Source organism: Tachypleus tridentatus, chromosome 7, assembly GCF_004210375.1.
Source record: "Tachypleus tridentatus isolate NWPU-2018 chromosome 7, ASM421037v1, whole genome shotgun sequence".
Taxonomy (NCBI): domain Eukaryota; kingdom Metazoa; phylum Arthropoda; class Merostomata; order Xiphosura; family Limulidae; genus Tachypleus; species Tachypleus tridentatus.
In genome coordinates, this window is record NC_134831.1 from 1,765,142 (window position 1) to 1,791,216 (window position 26,075).

Below are 26,075 nucleotides of genomic sequence, written 5' to 3' on the forward strand. Positions count from 1 at the left end.
ATACCAGCAGGGGACAGGGTGAGCCAGACAAGTCTCTGGAATCTTGTGTTATTTTGAAAGTTTAACAGTCCAGATTTGTTTCTCTCATCTCAGGTATTCATCCTCCTCCATCCAGAATCTTGCTTCAATGTGGTATTCACTTTCCACCATTTCCTTTCACATGTATAAAGTAATCAATCTGTCATTTGATTACCTGGTTATGGAAACACTGCATGTATTAATCTTATTACATGAGTAGGTATTTGTTCCTGGTTTACATTTTCTCTGAGCACTTTACAAGCTATTTCATAAAGGTAAATATTTTGGAAAACTATGAGGAATGTTCATAAAGATCATTTTAATGTAATATTGTGGTTTCTGTCATATGATTACACATTTGAACAGGAAAACCAAAAATATTTGCTAACATAATTAAGTACAACTTTATAATAGAATAACAGTTATGTACAACATGTTAATTAAACAATCTACTGGCTAAAATGTAACAATTTTGTTTAAATTCTTATATAAAACAATTTAATTGTACTATTTCACTTTCCTTTTTCTTTATGGAAGTCACATACCACACTTTTCTTGCAATAAATTTTTTCCTTAATTTCTTTACATAAGTACCTAATTAATACACCACACTTGTATCTTTTATAATAAATATTTCATTAATAACTTATTACACAGACACACCTATTATTTTACAGTTTTTAAACAACCTATTTAAATTAGGTAACACCATATACTCCTCATTACTTACAAAACAGTGATAAATAAAACTGTAGGATTCAATATAAAATTAATAGAGCTACCTGGATTATTAGGATGAACTAGGAGCAGCCAATATTACTCCTAACTGCTCAATTATCTGATCCACTCATTTTCTCTTTCCATTAAATCGCAGATAGCCCTCGTGTAGCTTTGCACAAAATTGAAAACAAATCAAACCATCAAAACTTTTACACACCTAGACCCAAAATTGTAATCAAAGCTGAAATCTGAAATAAAGTAAAATAATGATAAACTTAAGTAGTCCAGCATGGCCAGGTGCTCAACTCGTAAACCGAGGGTCTCAGGTTTGAATCCCCATCACACCAAGCATGCCCTTTCACTAGTAGGGGTGTTATAATGTGACAGTTAATCCTGCTATTTGGTGGTAAAAGAGTATTCCAAGAGTGGGTGGTGATGACTAGCTGCCTTCCCTCTAGTCTTACACTGCTAAATTAGGGACAGCTAAGGCAGATAGCCCTAGTGTAGAGTTGCACGAAATTCAAAATTAAACAAAATGAGAAATTTATTTCTTATATAGATTTTATACTAATATTATCAAAACTTTACAACTGGATTACAATAGCAACTAAATATTTACTGTGTCATTTCAAAAGATATTCTTCATTACAAATAATATTTATTTTTTTGAAGAAAATGCATTTAACTGTTTGTATAGTTACATAATTTTATCTTTCAAAACGTCACACTATGCAACATTGTTCCCTGCAGGGTTTATGTAAAGCTATTTTTTTAAAAAGTTGAACAAGGAATTTCTAAGTTGTTTATTATTTTCAGCCTAAAAACCATCTCTCATACAGAACTACCAACTAGACTGAGGGCATTATTACTTACTTAGGTTTTTGCTTAAGTAATTGAATGGGACAACTGAGTGACATTGTTATAATTTCTTCTACCTTGTTTCTTTGGTGTTCTAATATAACAAAATCCCATGATTGTAATAAATACAAACATAATTTTCCAACTAATTTAAATATTAATTTAATTTCAAGCCTTTTTGATATGTGCAACAAACTTTCAATAACAAAAAAAAAAAAAAAGTTACCAATGTCATTTAAATTTAAGATCAAGATTCCTTGTATATTATTTTATGGTATTTTCTAATTTCTCAGATATTTTTAGTAGTACAAGCAGCTACATATATTAATCAATTAGTGAATGAGTGAAATGGTGCTGGTACGTTCCACAAGTTTTCTGTAGGGACTGACCATTAGCAATAAGAAATGACATATATAAAAGTATCTCATAAACTTATCACTAAGAGAGTTATGGGTGAAGTGCAGTTTTTTTACTTCCCCTGTCCTATACAATTCCATTTGAGCACTTATAAAAACCAACCTTGCTTGATAAGTGTTAAGTTAAAACAAGTAAAGTTTGTGTGTTATCTCAAAAGTTATGAATTTTTAAAAATGTCAAATACTTCATTCTGTACTAAAACAAATTGTATTTAAATAAGACTACACTCAGAGTTGAGGTAAGTGTTAATGTTACATGTAGATATCTTAGTAATATAGTTACACACTGTAAATGATTGAAACCTGACAATAAAAAAAATAATCTGGAATTAATTACCAAATTATATTTTTTTAGCTCAAAGAACATATCCTAAGGTTTTAAGAATTTAATATTAAAACAAATTTACCAAGGTTTTACCCGAAATGTCTTTATCCAAATACTACAAGAGAAAATTAAATTGAGCTAATATTAGAAGATTCATTCTGATTGTGAAGTATCTATTTTGTTGACAACTGCTAGAATTATGTCAAAAAATGTTTTTAAAAAATTGAGTGTAGATTAAACTGGAGATAGTTATTTCCTTATATAAGAAGCAAATTTACTTTGTGTGAATGTTTATTCCAAATTCACCTAGGATTGAAATATACTTTTTTAAAACGTTTTATGAGTGAGGAAAATTATATGTTTGAGAAGAAAGTTTACATTTACGAATTTACAGAAGTTTCACATAAGAATTTACACACAAGTTTAACAACAGTCAGTAAACATCATCACCAAATGAACAAAATTCTGCACTATCTTCCCAGTAGTACAGCAGTAGGTCTGTGGACTCAGACTCAATGCTAGAAACTAGGTTTTGATATCTGTGGTGGGCAAAGCACAGATAACCCATTGTGTAGCTTTTGGCTAATTACAAACAAATGAAACAAAACTGCAATAATTCTTCCACTATATAAATTTTTGATGAAAAGCAAAGTAGAATCACTTAACTTCTTTATATGTACAATATCTATAATGGAAATCATATATGACAATTATTGCTAAGGAATTGTGAAAATTTCATTTCTCACAAGATGTCAACACTGTAGGAATGCACATATTAAGTAGTTTTCAATTTGTTTTATTACTTTGTTCTTGTGTGTTTCGAAATTGCATCTGTTCTTCAAAATTTTTAAGTTTTGGGGCAAATTTTATATGAATTTCATTAGTTACAAATCTTAAAAAAACAATCACCGTTCTTTTTAATGACAAATAATTATTTACTTCCAATAATATTTGATGGTCATGTATTAGCATGTAGACCACCTTAGAATTTCTCAACCTCTTTGGTACCAAGAAGTGGTTTGCCGTCTTTCTTAACAAGAGAAACAATTTTTAGGACTTTACTTACACCATTGAAACTGAGGTCTGAAAAAATCTTTACAGTGCTGTTAGACAGTAGAAAGTTGAAAAAAAATCAAGCATGTACGAATATAGAACACTATTCTGTATTTAATGATAAAATGGGAATTAGGGTTTCTGAGGATCTTTTATGAATTTGATTATAAAGTTAAGGGGTAAATTTATTTGATTAAAAGTCATAATTACAGGAAAGCATATAAATTCCAAAAATTCTCTCCCTGAACGTTATTACAAACCTATGACCAATTTTGTTTTATCAAAAAGGGGACAAGCCACCTCCATGATATTTAGCTTGCAATTATACCTTTTCATCATGAACCAAAAGTCATCCATAATAAGAATTTACCAGGTTTGGACAAACCAATATAGTACAACACATGGCAAAATTCACTTTATTGCTTCAGGAATAAGTTTGCTTACTACTCAAAACCTTCTTCCACTATACTAAAATCTATATGTTTAAAAAGTTAAACTAAATTGCCAAATACCTGTAGTGAATCTAAAAATATGTCAGTTTGGTGAAATCATTTTGAAAATTGTAGTAAAGGATAATTTTCCTACTGTATCTCCACTGCTATTGCACTACATACATGCAAAACATGTAGTGGTTTTTGATTTCCTTCTTGTATATGTTCTCTTTCAAGACTGGACCAACACTGTGAATATCACTAATAAGAATGGATACCACTCCCTTGTCCAACATATGAAGTAGGTTCTGCCTTAGTTTCTCTAATGTGTTTTACCATTTTGTTTATTTATACTAAATATGGGACATGCAAAGTTTCATATGTACTCACATAAACACAGCTGTATTATGTTAAATATAATACAATAAGAATGAATGTGCCATATTTTATGTACTAAAAACCTGTCAGTTGATCTTGCAGATATCTCTATAACCCTTTCCCCATCAAATATTACAAAATCATAAGGTAAAACAATGTCTTTTAATTCATGTAGTATTGATGTTTTATCTTTTTTCCGTTTTACATATAGAATTCACACGTACAACAAACAAGTTTTGTTATACTGTAGGTCAAGAACTAGACTAAGTGATATGGTTCTTGCTGTATAAAGTTTGTTTCATACCATCTGGTATGCAAGGGGTGGTAGGAAAGAACGAACACCACTACTTACCTCAGCATCATTTACGATGAAATGCATCCACAGATGCTTCATATCTACACTCTTAGTGTTAACTTTCTCCATGATGACATTGCCCAAATTGTGCTAAAAAGGTTTTTAAGAAACACAACAGGGATTTCAGACATCTTGCAGGGCTCCCCATATCTTAAAGACTTAATCAAATTGAGCAGTTGTAGGATGATTGTGTTTATTGTGTTCCATAATATATTAATAATAGAAAAGGGAAAATTTACTCAGGACACTATCCAACACAATATAGATTCCATGTCATAATGTATTATTGTATAAAAGTGCAAGAAAGTGACTGGGCAATGATTAGATCTAGGCTAATATTCTTACATGAGATCATTAAACAAACAAACTTGCACAGTAATGCTAAAAAACTGGGTTTGAATACCAGCAATCAGTACATCACAGACAGTCAATTGTATGGCTTTGTGTTTAACAACAAAAAATAGTTCCTGGAGAGTTGAAATAATTGAAAATAGTACAAATCTGAAACCTTAATTTAATTAGTTGATTATTTTCATGAATTATGATACAAAATGATTTAACTTAAACAAACTTGGATCAATCTAAAATAATGATATACCCTAAATGGTAATATTTCAATCACAGAATAACTTTTATGTTTGTAAATGGCCACATGTAGCAAGATATGATAAACACTAGGCTTAAATTTCCATACCTATTTTGATATCTTATGATACAATTACAAATATCTATCAACAGAGTTCAGAATATTGAACTATGTTAACTCAATAAATTTTCCCTAATAAATAGTTTTTTTTAAATGAACAACTTCCAAGCCTGAATATCAATAACCAAAGAATGTTTCTTTGCATTTCTTTATGTAAATATAATTTATTTTAAGATGCAGACTATTAATTGGATATGTTTTTCTTTATGTTACCCATGCCAACATTTACTTGGTCATTTGTCAACAGACAAAAGCTCTTCAAAACATAGAGGAGTAAACCTAGGCAGTTGAGGTTAAGAAATATTTGTTTTGTTAAGCGTAATAAGAAACTGAAACAAACTGAAGTGAAATGCATATTGTGAAATGATGTAGCAACACCTCAAGGATCTTGCCAAAGTTTTATTCTACTTGAATAAAATCCACAGAGTGAATCCTTTGATCACTATTTCTTATAACCCTCTATTAAGTAAACTACAGTTTATCTCACTGTAGACAAATACAACATGGTTACTCAAATGTCTTTTTCCCTCCCTTATCAAAAGTTTTGCAATTTGGTGAAAATACCAACACAAAACTAGTCATATTTCCAGAGTCTGCACATTATTTTGACTTGTTTTGGAAAGCTTCATTAATTTTGAATAAGGGGGGAAAAAGAGTTACTTAAAGTTGTGAAAGAGAGACCTACAAACAACAACAACAAAATACTATAGCAAGAATAACCCTAGTTGCTTTTCAAAAGAGCAACACAATTATCTTTGGAATGGACACTGTACCAAACATTACAAAAACTCAGATTGACTTGCAAATTCAAGAATGATTTAAAGATCATATTTTAAATACAAACAAGTGTGTAAAACAAGAAGAGACCAGAGTAAGTGAACTATCTTTTGTGTCTGTTACATTTATCTATAGACACAATAATAGTACAAAAGTAATCAGTTGAATACAATTGAAAAGGCAGCCCTTCCCTCATTTTCAGTTGCATCAAAGTCTGATATTCAAAACAATGAAATATAAAGCAATACGTTTGTTTACATATTTTTTATTACATTCTGTTCAGAAGATGTGGTTAATGGTTTTAAAATACAACACAATACAATACTGAAACATCACTGTACTTGCTAATTCATGAAAACTAAAATTATTACTAGCTACACACTTGAAATTTTTGAAAGAAACAATTTAAAATACAAAATAAGTAAAAATAAAACAAAAAGTAAGAATCACAAGTAAGAACCAAATGTACCCAATGATTGGTAATGCCTTTCCAAAGTTACTGTTAGAATGAAAACAGAACACATTGTAATATACTGTAACAGTAAATATGCAAATTATAATGAAAAATAGCATTTTTAAGAAACAACTGGGAAAGGAATGTGTTAAGAATTTTAAAAGCTATCAGGAGTCTAAGTGAATTTTGCAAAACTAATGGAAGAGAAAGGTATATTAAGGTTAATGTGTGTGTATACAAGTTCGTCCCCAAACCATACATAGTGAACCCTGAAGAACTATATTCTATTATACAACATTAAATCACATAGGAAATATTTTTCTAAATAAAGTATTATACATATATATCATTTAATAACAGCCAAGGAAATTTAGGTACCTTATCACACATGCTGAAATTTATCAAAATCATATGTTTTAACTAATTTAAGAAATATTTCTAGAAAGGATGACACTTTAATTTGATTACAAAGTTCACAGTACTTGTTTGGGAAGAATGTTACAATACCTTTTTCTTAATGTATAATCTTTATTTTATTTTGTTTCATGATAAACAAGTATACTTAAAAAGTTTGTCTTCTAAAGTATACAGACTACAAAAAACTTGTGTTTATTACAGGTTCAGTATGGTATTAAAGTTCAAAAACAGTGTCAATATCACCTATAAATAAACGTTGGTAGATATTTTGGTTAAACAATGTAGTAGTCTAGAACAAAACAATTATATTTTGATTTTAAAAAATAATTTGAAGGTATGTATAAGTACAGAAAATTAAATTTGACAATTTTTTTTTTTTTTAAACCTAAATATTACCAGTAAATTGTTTTGGAGGGTGGGTATTAATAACTGCTCACAGAAGAGAAAAAAATATACTGTTTAGCCACATGTAAGAAATTTTTGTACACACACACACATATATATGGTCTATTGAACTTTTAAGAATATACAACTATACACATTACCATAACCTTTAACGACTATATACCAACAAAAGTACTGTACAAAAAAACATAACTTGTGTTTGTAGAACTTATTCCTAATAAATTCTACATTTGTTTTCCATGTAAAATCCAACTTTCTTCTTGAAATGCTTTATCTTCTAAGTAAATCTGTTAAATAACAACTTGAAAGACAAAATTACAACTGATCACAATTGTTTTAATTCCCCTCACAAAATTTCCATTTTTTATCACTTAAAACTGATCCCTGGAGAAGAGAAGGAAAAAAACACAAAAAACAACCTTAACAACATGCACATTTTATGAAACATTCTAAACAGGGTTCACTGAAAATGTTCCTTAACCAAAAGTAAAATTATATACAAATTAATTAAACATTTCATTCAGTAACAATGAATTTCACATTTGTAAGCTAGCCTTTACATCTGAAGAAAAAAGATCAAAATTATTCAATATTAACTTCCATATTTTAATACAAGTGTTCAGTAATTAGACTGAAGATATTTTCATTGTGATGAACTACCTTGCAAAGAAAGAATAAATGATATAGAAAATAAACTTTTCAGCATCATCTGAGTAACCTGACATTATGTTTTTAATCTGTTTTATCCTTTGTTATAGTCATGTAGTTACACTTTCATTTGAAGACAGTGACTAATCACCAACTTTGTCATAACCATACATACGCATTTAACCCAGTCTGTCATATTTTATGTGAACAGAATTTGTAAGATATTGCATGTACCTATGTCCAGTGGTATTCCAAAAAAGTCATTTGCACACATGCATATAACCCATACCAATTAAGTGGTCAACTTACCTGACATGGATCAATCAATGGTCTACAGTAAAACCTTTGAAGCAAAAATATCTATGTCAAAGTTCATCACACTCATGGAGTGACTCATTTTTTTGACAAGAAGTTACACACTGTGAAAAGCTTACACAAGTATCTGAGTGAATTTTCCTTTCCACAAAAAAAGAGAATATTTAGGTTTGTATGCAGACAGTAATGAATGTGTAGTGAAAACATTAGTAACTTCTTTCACAGAGTGCAACTTTAGTTTTTATAAACTGAAAACCTTTATGAGTAAAGTCAGGATTTTCACATAGCTCAGTAGCCATTAATGGAAGCTTCTATTCTCAGTTGAACACACCCACACACAATAAATGAAACAAACAAAATTTTGTGCACTCATCAAGACATAATTGTAATATCACCACCACAGCTTTGTTCTCAAGATAAAGCTGTTTATTTCTGTTACAGTTTGTACTGCAATTATATTTTATCTGAAAAATCTCTTAGTCATTTGTCTGTACAAAACAAAATAACACAGGCCATTAGGTATAATTTAGTTTTTTTAGTCTAACAAAACAAACTCTTTCAGCCATTCAGCAAGGATGACAGACATCAAATTTTAATTTATTCAAATCAAGTTAAACCACAAAAGTACTTCTGAAAAGCACATTTAAAAAAAAATATTTTATTGAAGAAATTATTAAGTAGATTTGTAAAATTAAATGCATGATAACAGTTATATTAACTTGCAACAAACTCAAGAACCACAAGACAACTGGAAGGAGTGTTCTAATTACACGTGGAAAAGAACACCTTTATGTCATTTATAACACAAAAGACTGGTGGATAAATCTGAAGTTTTCAATACTACTGGGATTAAAATATTTAGACACTATTCAAAAAAGACGTTTTTATGAGTTTAGCTGGTTGTTAAGGATGGCTGCAACTTTCGTAGCACTAGCTTGCTGAACAAAAGTTTCATGTGTTCCTTCTACAGTGTACACATGAACTTTACCTTCACAGACCTGCCACAAAAAATAATTACATCAGTAAGTCATATGACTGTTATTAATTGTAATAATTGCTATAGCCAGTACTGTTATTGTAAACACAAACAATAGTGTTTTGTAGAAGGTAAACACTTACCTTCATGTAAACACAACCAGTGTTTACCCACACATCAGTAAAATAAACCAAGAAACATTAAATATGACAATTCATTTAAAAAAAATGATCTTGACCATGCCATACGAAATTTCACATTTGCAATTACTACAGGATTCTAATACTATATAGAAAAAAAATTACATTTTCTTCTATAACGTCTGAAGCTTTTTTAAAATTGTAAACATATGTAATGTAGATACAAGTTCCAAAATTGATTTATTTTTACCCTTATGTGACGACAGATGAATAGCAGTTTGTTTTTTAAGACTGTTCTATTAACTGTGAATTTATTGTAAATACTGAACTAAGTTATACAATACTCTTACAAAATAAAAAAAATCAGCATACATTCATATCATAGATTAAATTATAATAAAACATTTAGTAAATAACATTACTTAATGATGCATCATTTTGTTTGAACCTTGTCACACTTATCTTTTGTACATCCAACTTTAACTACTAGGAAAAAATAAAGTAAAACATACATTCTGTTAATAACTCTTGACACTTAGAAAACAGACCTAGATCACAGTTATAAATACCTTACAAGCTATTAGAGAGCTGATTAGAAACAAAATGTACCTCATTTAGACCGTAATCATGGAGAAGCTGTGCTGCACCCTGTAGTACCTCAGCAGCCTTGATCAAAGTCACTTTACCAACATATTTATTGGATGGTTTGTACTGGTCAGCTATTTCTAGTCTGCGATAAAAGGATTCAACAGCTTGTTGGACTTCTTGAGGATCTATTGGAGAGTGAAGCGTTGATGCAAGCAACTCTGTGGCCCACTGCAGCTTAGACTCCCAAGATAATCTCTGGAGCATTTCGGCCTTGGTCTGAATTAACAACATTATTTGTTTTTTTTCCACATCCTCAATTTTTTTTTTTAACTGAAGTAAGTTTATTGTTATCTAGTGAAAAAATATTTAGTTACTGTTGGTTTGGTTTTGTTTATTAACTATAAAACAGTACTTAAATGTGGCAGATGGTTCACTCTTTAAGGTTTGACTTTCTTGTAAGGTTAAGTGTGTGCGAGTGTGTGTACTGTATTTACATATAATTTTATACTAATGGGTAAATATGAAATGGAAAGTCTATTAATACCAATAATAGTTTTAGTTGTTGCTGTCAAAATTATGTAATGCTAGAAACACTAGCTTATATGATAGTTTGGAGATATACATACTTACATGAATAATAATTACACCTTGAAATTTTTAAATTTTGGAAAGTAATTAAGGTGAGTGTATAGTTGTAACAGAGCTAGTTTTTAAACATTTATGTAATAGGATTTAAACCATACCCTTTAAAGTTCCTGCTGTAAAGTTTTCGCACAGTTCTAGAGTTCAGACAAGCTGAGTTACAAAACAAGTGTTAGTCTAAATGACATTTACTGTTTATAGCCAAATTTTAGGATACGGAACACCTTAGTTGCTAAAGTATAATGCTTAATGGTTATATGTGCAAGATTACTGTACCACAGCAGGATACCTATATATAGTTAAGAACTACAACTTCACTCAGTGAATAATTATCTACCTTAATAAACCAGTTCACATAGGTATGCAATATCAAAACACATTCTGTATAAGGGCTCGAATGCACTGACTTGTCAGCTGGATATTTCTGTCTTTATCAATATCATCTACTGAAATCACAATAAAAAATCTCAATGTTTGTCAGCTTCCGAGATTTATGTTTATCCTGCATGCTAACAATGGGGGCAGTACCACTTGAACCAATATTTTTAATGAAACTAACGACATGGAAAGAATAGAATAGAATTAACATTGATTATTATTTTACTGTGATGCAGGATTTCATAAATGTCACAACTACATGTTGCTCCATCATTTTACACCACAACAGATACATGGTTATGGTTTTAGATAAATGCTAAGACAATATACAAATAAGGGTCTTTTCATTAAAAATTTGTTTTTTTAACTTTAAAAACATATTAATCGATATCATTCATCTGAGAAGAGAAAGAACTAGTTTTATCATAAGCACCAGTAACAGATAAAATTTCCCACATCAGGACTAACCTTTATGTAATCTATTGGTATGATGGTCATTAAATATGCACAAACAGCACTGGCATCTTGAAAGTGCTGGTCACTTTGATCTGTAACCCTTGCTTTATAATGCTGCAGGTGGGCTCCAACAAAGGTTGGAGACCCATCCAGTAAAGTGAGGGATTTAACAATGGAAGATCCATTCTGGTTCTGGAGTTGTAGAGCCATTTCAAAAGCGACAGCTGCACCAAAGGAATACCCTGCTAGACTGTATGGCCCTGAATGTTGTATTGCTTGGATTTGCTGGAGAAGGAAAGTAAAGTATGACAGAATGAAATACAATTCCACGTGCAGGTTTAGACAACATGATGAAATGAAATAGAAGTTCCACGCATCTTGAGAGAATGTAATGTAATGAAATAGAAATAAAAAACTAAAAATATTGGGTTGTTTCTGTAATGAAGCTGTAATACCAAACTAACCTATGCAATTTAAGAAGTTTAGTTCTTAAACAAAAATATAGAAACATCTTATCATTTAATAAAATATTATAACTTTGAACATGTAATTTCTGGATTATTTGACAAGTTTGTTATTAGCTAATGAAAAAAATGTTTTTAATACAAGTCAATGTAATAAGATACCAATATACTCTTTATTACAAGTAAAAGAAAATTAATGCCACTTCAGTTAAATTTAAGCAATTAATAGAAAATTGGCTCCATGTTTAATAAATAATAAGTACACTGTGTTTTCAGTGACTTCCAGTAACTAGAAGATAAAATTTCTAAACATAACTCACTAAAGAAATAAATTTAATAAGACATACCTTTAAATAATATGATGCCATTTCTTTTATGCTAGAAATTGGAACATCATTTGTACACTGCAGCCCAATAACTGGTCTCTGTAAAAGACTTGCAACATTACTCAAGGAAGAAACAAACCCTTCAATGGAGTGTACCACAAACAGAGGAGCTCCATTTTGTATAGTATTCAAATAGACTGTACAATTTTTTGGCATGAGTTGAGTTGGTGGCAAAACAACTTTTGTGTCTTCTTTCTCACAGTCTGAGCCGCTCTGTGCCCCTGGGAGAGAAGCTTCACCACCAATCTCTTCAAGTGTCTTCAGATTAAGCTGACGGATTTCCTGCATTGACATCACTAGATCATAGTCCCGTTCAAGTGTCTGCTTCACCTCAACTCCCATTAGAGAGTCCATGCCTAGCTCTCCAAGAGTTACTTCAGGGTTTAGGGTAGAGGGGTCTTTAACACCTACAAACAAAGTTAAAAGTATTGTATCATTAATATACTACTGTTATAATTGCTGTAAGCAATACAGATAACATTCTATTATCTTGTATTAACTTGATACTGAAATCAGGCTAAATACTGTAAGCACAGAAAGGTATAAAAAGAAAGTATCCTGAACTGAAACAATTTGTTAGAAGTTATTGTAAGGCAATAGGTAATATTTTATATACACATTTATCCTCATCTAAAGTAATTTTTAACTGCACACTTGATGATACTTACCAAGAATATGAGCAACAGTTTCTATAAGATTGTGTTTCCCAGCACCATCTCCAGCTGAAACACCTCCCTTCTCAGCCCTAACAACGCTAGACACCACAGGACAGCTTTGCTGAAGAAATTGATCCAGTATGGCAAGACAAGAGACAATCCTCTGTGGGACAGTTCCACCAATCACAACATCATTACCTCCCATTGTCTCTTGAACCAGTCCAACATCTCCAATAGCTCCCCACTGTACAGCCAATGCTGAGAGGGAAAAAAACAAACTAAACTGACAAGTTCTGGATATCCATTTCCTACAGTATAAGAAAGTAAGGAATTTTAACCTTAGTGTTTACATTAATGTAGGTTGGTTGGTTGGTTGTTTTATGGCACAAAGCAGCTAGGCTATCTGTGCCAAACATCCAGCAAAAAGTTAAAATGAAATTTAGTAAAATGCATAAAAGGAAATTATTGTAAAACAAAACAAAGTTAAAAAAAATGTAAATAGCATAAAACCAATGTTTACATCTAATCTACAACATTAAGAGAAAAAAATGCAGTAATTCAAGTTGTAAAGGACTTTCTGTAGCATAATTGTAATTATCATAACTTGCCAGGAAGACGAACAGATAAGTACAAAAACCACTGTCTGTCACCTGAAGTTGGCCTGTCCAGTGCTGGTTCAGAGTTATTTGACTTCATGGCCATTTTCAAAAAATAAAGTAATAAAAGTTTTAAGAGACTTGTAGCAACATTTTAATAATAACTCACCAAGATGACTAACAGGTAGTTCAGACAGCAGTGTTAGTCACCTGAAGTTGGCCTTTTCAGTTCTGGATTTGAGTATTTTGAAGTGGCCATTTTCTAATTTCAAATTGAACTAGATGGACTGTCATTCTTAAAATGGAATCACATTAAAAAGATCTAATGTATAAATTTAAAAAACTTAAATAGCATTAAAAAGATAAATGGCCTTTAAAAAACTAAAAACATTTCAAAGATGGACAGTGTCACCATCACCAATAACACTGTTGAAAGTTATGGACAAACCTTGGAACAGAACATGTTTAAAATGGTACCATCGTTGAGAGTGGTAATGATGGCAAGAAAGTAAAATGTGGCTTATTGTAGCTTGGTGCATCAGTTCCAGATACATTAACTTAGGAATTAATTCCTTTTGTGAAAATGTATTTTAAAATACCTCTAGGAAATGTCAATAACCTCATGCATTCATTACTACTACAAATAATAAGACATGTTAAACATGGATATCATTGGCTGACCTCATACTTTCACTATTACAACAGATAACAAGAAAAAAACATATTAAACCTGGATATCCATCTTTTTTTCTTTCTTCACATATTCGTTCCATTACAGAATTAGCAAATCCATAGTTGCTTTGACCAGCATTGCCTCGACCACAACTCACAGAAGAAAATACCACAAACATGTCAAGTTCTGGACACAATTCACGAGAAAGCTGATCCAAGTTACTTGTACCATTTGCTTTTGGCTCACAGACTATCTTGAAGTCCTCAGCTGACTGATTTTCCATAAAGGCATCTCGTAAAACCTTAATTCATAGAAGAAACTATGGTAAAGCATCATTATCCACAGAAAAATACCACTACTGTGTGTGTGTGTGTGTGTGTGTGCACACACACACACACACGCAGGTTTTGCAAGAAGCAATATTTGTTAACTTTTAAAAGTTAATATTAGTGCTGTGGAAATTAGATTAAAAATAAAATTACAAAATGTTTTACAGGTTATATTGCAGTCTTACCAGATGCTAATATAACTTGGATTTGACAAGTACTTATGAACTTTCACACTCAACTTACATTTGTGTAATAAAGCCTGAGAGATATAAAACCATTATAATCATTATTAATACCAAGCAATAATTCATAGAAACTCCTGCACAAACAGTGTCACTTTGACCTTTTAAGCTTTACAGGTGTTAACATTCAAATCTGTGGCAAATTTATTCTATTAAGTTTTTAATAACTATTTTAATAATATTAGTTAAGAAAGTCTTTCCCACTCTGTACTTCACTGTTATTATTATAGATAAGTGCACAGACACATACACAAAAACATTAAGAAACAGGTAATCCGAAAATGACAATTAATACAAACTTACAAGTTAAAGAAAACACAGTCTGCCAGATAATAAAAATATTTAATTTAAAATTACATCCAATTCAGTGGCTGAAGTTATTGTTCTTCTGACATATAAATATTTTAGTAGCAGTTTGATAACTATTGTAAGTAAGTATATAAAAATGATTGCAATAACTAACAACTTACAGCTGCAACATTAAAAATCCCTCCAATTGGCCCAAGTTTCATGGAATCTTTTAGCAGCTGACAAGCATTATCTAAAGAGACAACATTCTGCTTTGAGACTAAAACATGAATTCCAGCATCTTTCCATCTCTGTAAACACAGACACTGGTAGCCACTTCGAACTCCTGACCTTGATGTAACCACAACTTTTCTTGCCCCCCTATCAATTAGCCACTGGATGAGTTCTAAACCAAATCCTCCAAGCCCTCCAACTATAATGTAAGATTTCTTGGGGTGGCATATTGTGCGAGGAATGACTGGAATATGTGCTGGTACTGGTGTCACCATTTTCTGGTCTTCTTCATCTTTGATCTAAGTAGATTTACAAAAACTCATGTTTTACCTTACACAATATCTAAACTAATACAAAGTTCTACTAAAGTTTATATATATATATGAATTAAAAACCATGGACATAAATACTGAACAATTATTAATATAATCTGACATTTCAGTTCGACTAGATAATCCAATTCTTCAATATCCGAGGTTGAATTTAAATTTCCAAGCATTCATTCCATCATGAAACTGACTTATTAAATGAACAAATTATTTGAAGAAAGAATATTACCTATTTTTAAGTTCAAACAAAGACAAAAATCAAGAAAAAATCTTATATTTTACTCTACAAAGTACATGTAATTGCAGCTGTAATTTATCTTTCTTACAGACAAGTTTTGTAAATCACTCTATGAGCAGACTCAGTATGACGATTGGTACAGTACTATGTTACCAATGGACTCATCTTTCTTAAAACTACTTATATTTATCAATTCATTTATCCTTCTTGTAATTCTCAACGTAAAACGAAAAATTTTAGACTACTATAATATTCTGAAAACTTATAAGTACATATTTCTTCAGTGGTTTTTCTTAATGAAGTTTTTAAACACCTAAACTAAATATTAACAAATTCAAAACTATACAAAATTCGTTATTAACTATATAATTAATGTAAATTTCTCTCTTTATTTCACTCCGAGAATCTCAAAAGCTACAGTTAATAAGTATTTATTCACATAGCAAACTCAAGGAATTATTACATACTTATAGGTGTTAGAAGACATATTTAGTTAATTAATAAAAACAAGTTCATACTAAGTATCTACATAACCAAACATTCCAAAATATCTGTTGTTCAAAATAAACAGCTGCTTATCCATTAATATTACAATGTGACTTAACAGTAGTAAATGCTACATTTTATTACCTTAATTACCACTTTTCCAATATGCTTGCCACTTGCCATGTATCTAAATGCTTCTTCTACTTGCTCCTTTTCAAATAATTCCCTCTGCAAGGGCTTCACTGCTCCACTTAAAATACCTTCTGCAACAAGCTGAACAACCTGTTTTTTAGACGACTTCACTGTTTTGTTATCTCCAAAGAGTGCATCCAACAAAATGCCATGAAAAGAAATGTTATGAAGAAAAGCAGACATTCCTATTTGGGAAGGAAGGAAAGAAAAAAAGAAAAGACATTACCATCAATTAATAAAAACATTCAGTAGCCAATTACTTAGAAACCAAAGTGTGAAATGAACCAGTAAAGAAATGATTATTATTTTAGAACATGAGAATTTCAGCATCTTTGAAATGAATTTAATAAGTCAAAATAAGAAATGTACACTTATTAATTATGTTGTGTTATATAATAAACCAATTATCACAAGTTTTCAGACCAGCTATTATAATTAAATATAGCTTGAACCCTTAAATGAATTATGTTACACAAAAACTAACAGAAAATAAGTAAATTTTTACCCAATGGAGAATTCTTTGACAAATCAAATTTTCCAATCTCTAGAAAACGTCCATGCTGGGCCAAACATCGAACACTAGCTTGTAATTTCTCTTCAGCCAATGAGTTAAGGATTAAGTTAACTCCTAAATGGTAAAGTTAATTTATTCATATAATATAATACATAAAACACAGTTTTTAATAAGCCCTATGGACAAAACATATTTTTCATTTAAAAATGAAATAAATTTCTAAAAACCTCTAAAGGAACACACTAAACTCCAACACACTTTTAAATAAAAAAAATACAAAATCCTAAAAATCATTTATTTACAAGAAATGATATATTTTTAAATGTGTTACTTTACCCAAACTAATAAGTCTTTAAACTAAATCAATATTCTTTACAATAAAAAAAAAGATTATATTCTATTCATACTTTTTTGGGTTTAATACTTTAAACTTACTTTTCTGTAACAGTATCTTAAAAGCTAGATGTATTAGGGTTTTTGTACATATTTATTTCACTGAAAACCTAACAAAAAGATCCCTAACATATTCAATTAAAACTGACATTATTACAAAAAGAAGTATACATTATTTTCAGCATTAGTGGATTTTCTGTATATGTCAATAAACTGACACAGTTCAACTAGTGATTAATTAATAATTAAAAAATACAATTCACCTTCCCCATTGGTTGCTTTCATAATGTCATACTCAAATGAAAGATCTCTCGAGTTACTGAAATTCTTGTCTGTCAACTGTGGAAATCGCTGTTTTAGGAACTCCCTCTTCTCTTTAGATCCTGTGAAACATACTTGTTGATGAGATCTTTTATTAAAGTTACATCTGACCATACATTTACACACAGGGCAAAAATATCATACTCTACAACTCGTGTACTTTTGAAAAGCAGACTTTCTTTCTCAGGTGTAACTGAAATATTCCTAGTTTGCCCCTGAAAAAGATAGGTCCATCTTTCAAAAGCACTGTACTTATCTATTAAATTAATTTCTTGAACCTGTGTGTTTTTCTAACATCATGAACACATAGTACAACTTTTACATCAGTAGGAAGCAGATCATTATGTGATCTAATTTGATAAAATCTTTACTTCTAGATCAACAAACAACAAATTCTATATTTTTTTTACTTCAAGAAGTCAAATGGATCTCTATAAGCACTATTTTTTTTATTTTACAACAGACAGATATGCAACACAATAAAGAATGCAGAGATTGCATTTAATATTCTGCATTGCACACACAAATATATATACACACACACACACACACACACATTCCAAAACAAAGATACAAGACCAACTCGTTCAAATTATTTATTTTTTAAATATGTAATGCAACATGAAAAATGTTACACTACTCCAAGCATCCATTTATAATCATAATATTTCACACATATACATCTACAAACTAGAATTCAGCAACAATGACAGAATTATACCTTTTGTAAATGTTACATAATTAACCTTGCATACCACACTATTACTGTAAAAATAATGTTTCAGCAAATAGAATGGAGAAGCTAAAGTTTGGTTAATACAATTGTCTAAAAAACTTTCCAGTTTTATTCTTTTGTTCCACAATAGTTTGTATTAATTAACTTTAAATCACGTTCCTTGAATATCCAAAACACAGTCTTTTAAAATGCTTTGGCTAAGCACACAGTTGTATAATAAATAAAATGTTTTATAATTATTTGTTTCCCTTGGTTGGTTACAGAGCATCCACTTAAAGTACATATGTATGTAAAAAACATCATAGTATTTTATGTGTATGGAATGGCATACACAGTGTCACTTCAACAGATGACTGATAAGTTAATATTTCATTGTTTCTATACATTCAACAATGCACAAGCTAAAAATATATTCAGTACTCCATATGCTGCTTCACATGTGTATGGAGGTTAGGCATTAGGCACTGTACATGAAGCATTACTGTTTGGCATGCTTAGTTGGCTCATTCACTGCAGCTGTGTCATATATGATATTTTATTAAGGGGTACTGACAAAAATGACTGATCCATTGTTCTTTAACAATGTGGATGAAGAGTGCCTTATTATTCATTAACACCCTTTACCAGTTCATGCAGGAAAATAATGAAATTCCATCTGTTATAGCTAGTATACAGAAGCAAAAAGTCAGGTAGGTAGGTATTCAATGACTATCTGTGCTAGACAAGATGTAGTACAGTATAGGTATAGGGCAATTAAGGTAAAAAGTAAAATATGTAAAATTAGGAACTGCCAGGAAGACTGAAGCAAGAAGTACACCCTTGCTGTTGGTCACATGAAGCTGGCCTTTCCAGTCCTGGGTTCAGTTCAAAAGAAAAGGAAAAATTAAGATGTGTAAAATTAAGACATGCCAGGAAAACTGAAGCATCAAGATAGAGTTTTGCAGTCAGTCACCTGAAGTTGGCAGCAATAAGTCAAACCACATAGGTTACAGCTGCAGTGAATGGGTTAATCTGAAACAATTTTATATTAGGCGTTACGGTTTTGTTACAATAAAAAGTAGGTGTTATGGGACAAAATACAGATGTTTTAAAAAGTATGTTTAAGAAATGGATTGTTTTTAAAGGCTAGCTTGACCTCTAATGTTTTTAAAAGATATTATTAACAAAAATATGGATAAAGCATCTTTTAAATCACATTTTAGCATTTAAAAATTCAATAAACATATTTAAACATATATATCCAAAATTACAAGTTTTATTCCAACCCTTTCACTACTAGCCACATTTTCTTGTTCTTTTTAAACTAAGTGCTAAATATCATGTTTTTGGATAACTACCTTAGTAAATTTATTAAAGAAAATAGATTTTCCTTTAATTTTTACAACATTCTTATCTAGTCAGCCTCTGGTGTACAAAGTAACTTACCTATAGTAGTATAAACTTCACATCCCATATGCAAAGCAATGGAGATGGCTGCTTGACCAACACCACCACTACCAGAATGAATAAGTACAGATTCCCCTTCTTGAAGCCCTCCCCTCACAACAAGGGCATAATAAGCAGTAGAATAAGCTACTGGAACAGTACTAGCATCCTCAAGAGTCCAACTGTCAGGAACCATCCATAAAAAGTCAGGATCAACAAGTACACTGGTGGCTAAGCCTTTTGCAGGAACAAGACCCATCACCCGTTGTCCTTTCTCATTTCTTCCAGCAAATTCAAGACCCAGAATACAATCTTCCATGGCCAAGGATCCTGTGAGAAAGTGGGGAAAACAAATTGCATACTCATAAAAATTCCACAATAGATAACAAAACTTTACTGAAAAGTGTGAATAAAAAAGAAACCCAAGTTACTTCAAAATACATTTTAAACTAGTTTAAGTTTTATGCAGTCATGTTTGCACTTGAGATACATATACAAGGTATATTAGTCATGTGTAAACAACACAAAGATTAAAAACAGATAAAAACTCGGTTCACTAGACATAACTGCCACCCACAAGCTCAAGAATAAATCAGTGGACTTGTAACAATAAAAAGAGTATCAATAGTTATGGCTGGTAAATTGTAGATTGCCAATTATAGCTTTGCTTGTTTATTGTAAAGCCCAAAAATTTAAAAAACTTCTTAAAAACAAAACACTACTTCTGGAGTTTGTTTATGAAAACATTTTAGATGCATGTTCTTAAGATATAAGTTAAATAAACTAAATGCTTCTTTCATCTGTTTTGTTCTTATTCTAATTATTAGTCTCTTCTAATTACACGTTTTGTTTAACTAATTTTAATAAACTTTACCACAAGTATTATTTGATACAAACAACACTATTCAAACACTAGTAAGATTAAATCATACCTGGTAAAGCATCAGGAGGCAGTTTTCCAGTAGCCAGCATAATATCTCGAAAATTAAGTGGAGCATAATACACATAACACAGTGTACTTTGTTTTTCATTACTTATGTCATGAGAATATTTCAGTGGAGATTCAAACCACCGTAGGGTTGAGAGGTCTCCTCTCGTCATAACATTTAATAAAGCATGTTCAGTCTTAATGGACTCTGCTACATCTGTGCACGTATGAGGAAAGAAAATGGAAATTTTTAAATGAAAATTGTACAGATCAGTTATTTCAAGATTCTTTACCATCAAAAAATAATAATAACAATAACTATGAAATTGAAATACTTTGAGTATGTACATAACTAGAATATAACAACTATACATTCTTATTAATTTTAGCCCGAGGTGTAAAATTGGTAAAAATGAACCAAAAGCTCACTAGGATCATCACTTTAAAAAAAAAACAGTGTTTGAGTTCAAGATTATTTTGCAATTAGAAGATTTTAGAAATAGTTAAAGTAATACTCAGAATGCCTTTAAAACATTATTTAAGATTATAAATCACTATTTTACAAATGTCAGGAATATCATCTTACTAATCTGCCTTCGAAATTTTATTACACTTAGACAGCTTTCACAAACTATCATTAAATGTGCATTTTAATGCCAAGTATGATAAATATTGGTCTGAGATGAACAGAAGCAGGCCTAATATACAAAGACACAGGATTACAGTTTAACCTACCTCCTGTAAAAGACACGTGTCTAAAAGAACCCCACTGTCTGTTTTTATAAACATTCATTACAAGATCTTTCTTCAAAACATCACTGAATCTTGGATCATTGAGAGTCAAAGATGAAAGACTTGGTTTTATCTGGTCTGTAATCAAGATGCATCTACAAATAGAGTAATAAATATCTAATAAAGAGCAGCTGGTTAAAATTGAGCCACATAATGGTTACCTAAACTAATAAAAGTTAAAACAAAAAAATTTTTGTTTGCCTGCATACTACACTTGATAGGATGAGACACTGGACTCAACAGCATATCACAATTATTAACTATGCTCACAGTAAACATATGTTTGTTTAGATAACAAGTTTATAATTTTGGACAATTTTTTCTTTTTTAAATTCATAAATTTCATTTTGAGCTTCTATTGGAAAAACAGAAAAAAATGGCAACTAAATTATAGGGCCAGACTCTTATTAAAGTGGCAAGATTACATCTGAAAATTCCTTGCTTATTACAGGGTCAATTCTATGTTGAATGTTTCAAGAGTAGAAACACTAAGAAACCTATTTTGGCCCAGGAAAGAGGTAGAACTAAATGTGACCTATCAAGATGCACTAAAAATATCAAAAACCATAGACATGGTTTAGTAAAAGCAACAAAGCAAAGTAAGTTATGTGAAATAAATTATGCATATAAATAAAAATTCTTCATTTAGTTTATTAGTTCAAGCCCGACATTCAATCCTTATATCTTCACACACAGGACAGTTAGCTTGCAAAACAAAGATAGTAGAGAGTTTTGAAGAAGTACAACAACAAAAAAGAGGAGGCCAAACCTTTAAAAGTAATTAAATATCCCCTTCCCCTCTTTATGGTTATATAATAACTTATCTTGATCCATTCACATCAACACTATTTCATACAGGGCAAGAGTATTTTCACTCTATGAAGGCTTCTATAAATGTAAGTCAATTTTTAATTTCTATTTGAATTTTTCAAGTGAGCAAAAATCTTTATAAAATTGTCAAACATAACTGTTTCATTGAACTCTCTCTAAACCTTCCTCCTCAAAATAAATAAACAGGTTAAAGTGGCATTAGGATTAACCTAGAATACCCCATGCTCACTAAACTTTTGAAATATTGAGATTCCAACCATAAATATTATTAACAGTGAGGGTATTCAACTGATAAAACAGTTGGTTACTTTTCAGTTTTGATTTATGCAAGTAATTATTTAGATCAGAATTCATTTTAATTATCAGTAATCAATCTATATGGCAAAAAAACAAGCATACTAATAAACAGCTAACAAACATTACTCATACAGCATTTTTAATAAAATTTGCATTGCTAACCTAAATTAATACTTTTGCAAGTTACTTAATACGAGAAGCAAGTATGCATTATGTGTTCAAAAAACAATTTCTTAGAATTTAAAGATTAGAAATATTTACTTTTTAATGTGCCACATCTAAAACCTACCGTAACTTATCTCCACCTGGTTCCTGACGTAAGCAGTTTGTCATACCAATAATTCCACAAGTAGCATCATCAGAAACAAGCCAAATGTTGTGAGAACTAGGCTTTTCTTGGTTTTCTAGAAGCTGGTTCTTTAATTTTTCAACCCATAACTCATAATCTCCAGTTTTTACCTGGATGACAGTCTGGTCCGATGGTACAGCATCTGAAGGTTTTCTCAATAGATAAACAGAAAAAGTCAATCCAGCAGACTTGTGGGAAATTAGTGTTAATCCATGAGCTCTAAAAGCCTCCTCAAAGACAGATTCTTTCTTCATGTTGAATGGAACACCACAAACAAGGTGAAGAAACCTTTCTGCAGGAGTCATGTCAGTTCTTTCTATCACCAGCATAAATCCTCTTTCTTTAAGAAGTGAAGAAAATGTAGCCACTTGGTTTTGCAAGTCATCCTTACTGCTCAAAACATCCCAGGCTACAAGAAGGTCACAGTCGTTAAGAATGGATGGGGCAGAAGATGTTAGATCCCATTGGACTGACTTTACTCCTGCAGATGCAGTCTCATTACTAACAGCTTCAACATTAGGGTGAGCAACAACATAGTCAGATTTTAAAAGGAAGTTAGATGTATGTAACAGTTTGTTAATTCTACCACAGATAGATGTCACTCCACTTTCAACTTCCACTATTTTTAACTTTCTGCTGGTTGTGTTCTCTACAACAGTATCTAGCAGTGTTCGCAGTTTCTCTTCCTTAAACACAGAAGTTGTTAAAAGATCCTTGTGAAGTTCTTCGTCACATCTGTTGACAAGATTCTTGGCATTTTGAAGAAAATTGGCATCGTGCGGCAGATGCCACATTTCTGTAAGCACTTTAAGAAGTGTATGGTTGTTGGAAGTAGTCTGTAGGTAATTGTTCAAGATTCCATCCGTTGGTTCAGTAAATCCATTTAGTACATCAGTAATTTGAGCTTTATTTTTACCACTAGCCTCCAGAATTCTACGAGCTACTGCCGAGCACACTTGGCTGTATTCTTCCAAGTCTATATCACTGTTATTAACACTAGTACCAAAGTAAGGGATAAACGTGTACCTTTCGAGCAGAGGAACATTCTGCTGTGCCTGACGACGAGGAGCAAGACTAGCCTTAATTCCTTTCATTTCTACTCCACCAGATATACAAATATTTATGTACTTATCTTGCACCACTGTTAATGCTACAAAATGTAGAAAGAACATTTTAAATTCACTCGTTCATTTTATCATACCAGTGAGAGTCTTATGTCTAGAATAAGTTTGTTTTATAAAACAAAATACAATTTACTTTAATATATCAAATTCAGACCAGTATAAAAATTTAAAAACATCTTAAGTCAATGGATAATTATCTAAACATGATAAAAAGAAAAAAAACATACATCTGAATACACCACAAGTTAAATTATAGCTTTTCAAATGTAACATAATTCAAAATTAAACTGAACTAGAGTGGGCTTATGCTATAGACAGCAAATCAGTCAATAATATAGAGAGGAACAGTCTTAATATAAAACAAAAATGTTTCTTGGTAAAAGTAGTTTAAAAAAAAAAAAGAAACATTTCAATAAACTTCTTTACATATACAAACAAATATTTAAAAATATTTAAATATTTATCAGTTGTACTTGACTGATACTCCAAAAGAAACCTAGAAATTGAGGGTACTCCTCCCCACAGTAGAAAAAAACATACCAATGCATTAAAAATATGGTTATGTTAGAAGTATGAAATGGATGATTATAAAAAAAACAATAACCCATTTTCACATGTATTTAAACATGGATATTCATAGGCACCATAGGTTAAAAAAAAGTTACAAAAATGTACATAAAAAATCATGAAAACTGTAACAATTATGTTATAATTTATATTATTCAGATGATTAATCTGGCATTGCTATGAAATATGCCATTTCTGGAGATTATATTTGGAAATTATACCATAACATCCATTAAAATATTTCATCATTCCAGGTTTTCTTTGATAAAACAAGACAACTGTAAAAATAATGTTATAAATAAATAGTTGGCCACACATATCCAAGTTAAAATTGTTACTGTCAGCCAATGCAACCAAATGTTGCCCAAAATGTTGCAAAATAAAATTTTTAAAAACAGACACTTAGCAAGTCTACTCATCCACACAATTTCCACATTTTAATATCTTGGAAAATGTTAACATAGCAGTAATGTTCTATGATTAATTATGAAGATTCATCTTGCTACAAACAAATGCTACACAACCATTCAAATTAGTTACACCTATTCATACTCAGTGTGCTGAAGACACTCAAAGATAGACATCCAGATTCTATTACAAACAACAATGCTGACATTCAAGGTTAAAAATTTATGACAGATTCAAAAACAAGGGAATATAAAATTAAAGATAAAAAAAAAACATTATTTAATTGTATACACAAACCTCCTTCAGATTTATCTGCCATCTCTTTGTGAACTTTAGGATTGATTGTAACAGACTGGAGTCTGGTAGGAAGGTATAATCCCCTAGCACGCCTTCCAAGAATTGAAAACTGAAGCATTGTATCAAGGAAAACCACCCAGTTGTCAGCCCACTTTAATTTTCCTTGTGACCCTAGAGAACAAAAACAGTTATGAAGCATTAAATCTTATAAAATATAATTTTATGGAAATAAAATAATATTAATTTTAAATAATTTACATTTTCTTCTCATTCATTGATGAAAAAATAATATAGAAATAACAGTGTTTAATATTAAATAATATACAAATACATATAATAACACACATGCATACACTTGGAAACAAATATATAAATATTTGTCTGTGTGTATACATGGATGGACATATTTTATCCAATGGACATGACCGATAACTTTTACGTCTCTTTGACTGAAAACTAATCCAAAACATATGTCTTTTATGAATAGGCTGAACGTTTTATAAAAGGTATGGTGATAATTATTA

General features: G+C 30.7%; 2 protein-coding genes across 6 annotated transcripts in view; one reads left to right on the top strand and one right to left on the bottom strand.

Moving 5' to 3' along the window:
* Positions 1–4,325, top strand: part of LOC143254980 (nuclear distribution protein nudE-like 1) — a 38,184-nt gene extending 33,859 nt beyond the window's left edge. Inside the window, exon 9 of the mRNA XM_076509930.1 lies at positions 4,059–4,325. Coding sequence (XP_076366045.1) covers positions 4,059–4,086 — 28 coding nt within the window. The 3' untranslated portion in view covers positions 4,087–4,325. The remainder of the gene's footprint in view (positions 1–4,058) is intronic.
* Positions 4,326–6,289: 1,964 nt separating this feature from the next.
* Positions 6,290–26,075, bottom strand: part of FASN1 (Fatty acid synthase 1) — a 62,575-nt gene continuing 42,789 nt past the window's right edge. For all 5 annotated transcript variants that reach the window (XM_076509924.1, XM_076509922.1, XM_076509926.1 and 2 more), the window contains exons 15-29: positions 25,552–25,722; positions 23,096–24,305; positions 21,622–21,773; positions 20,891–21,103; positions 19,959–20,288; positions 17,740–17,859; positions 17,075–17,197; positions 16,522–16,754; positions 15,273–15,623; positions 14,289–14,532; positions 12,975–13,220; positions 12,268–12,713; positions 11,469–11,741; positions 10,002–10,256; positions 6,290–9,274 (exon numbers count right to left, since the gene is read on the bottom strand). In XM_076509924.1, the coding sequence (XP_076366039.1) occupies positions 9,161–9,274; positions 10,002–10,256; positions 11,469–11,741; positions 12,268–12,713; positions 12,975–13,220; positions 14,289–14,532; positions 15,273–15,623; positions 16,522–16,754; positions 17,075–17,197; positions 17,740–17,859; positions 19,959–20,288; positions 20,891–21,103; positions 21,622–21,773; positions 23,096–24,305; positions 25,552–25,722 (4,481 nt within the window). In that variant the 3' untranslated portion in view covers positions 6,290–9,160. The remainder of the gene's footprint in view (positions 9,275–10,001; positions 10,257–11,468; positions 11,742–12,267; positions 12,714–12,974; positions 13,221–14,288; positions 14,533–15,272; positions 15,624–16,521; positions 16,755–17,074; positions 17,198–17,739; positions 17,860–19,958; positions 20,289–20,890; positions 21,104–21,621; positions 21,774–23,095; positions 24,306–25,551; positions 25,723–26,075) is intronic.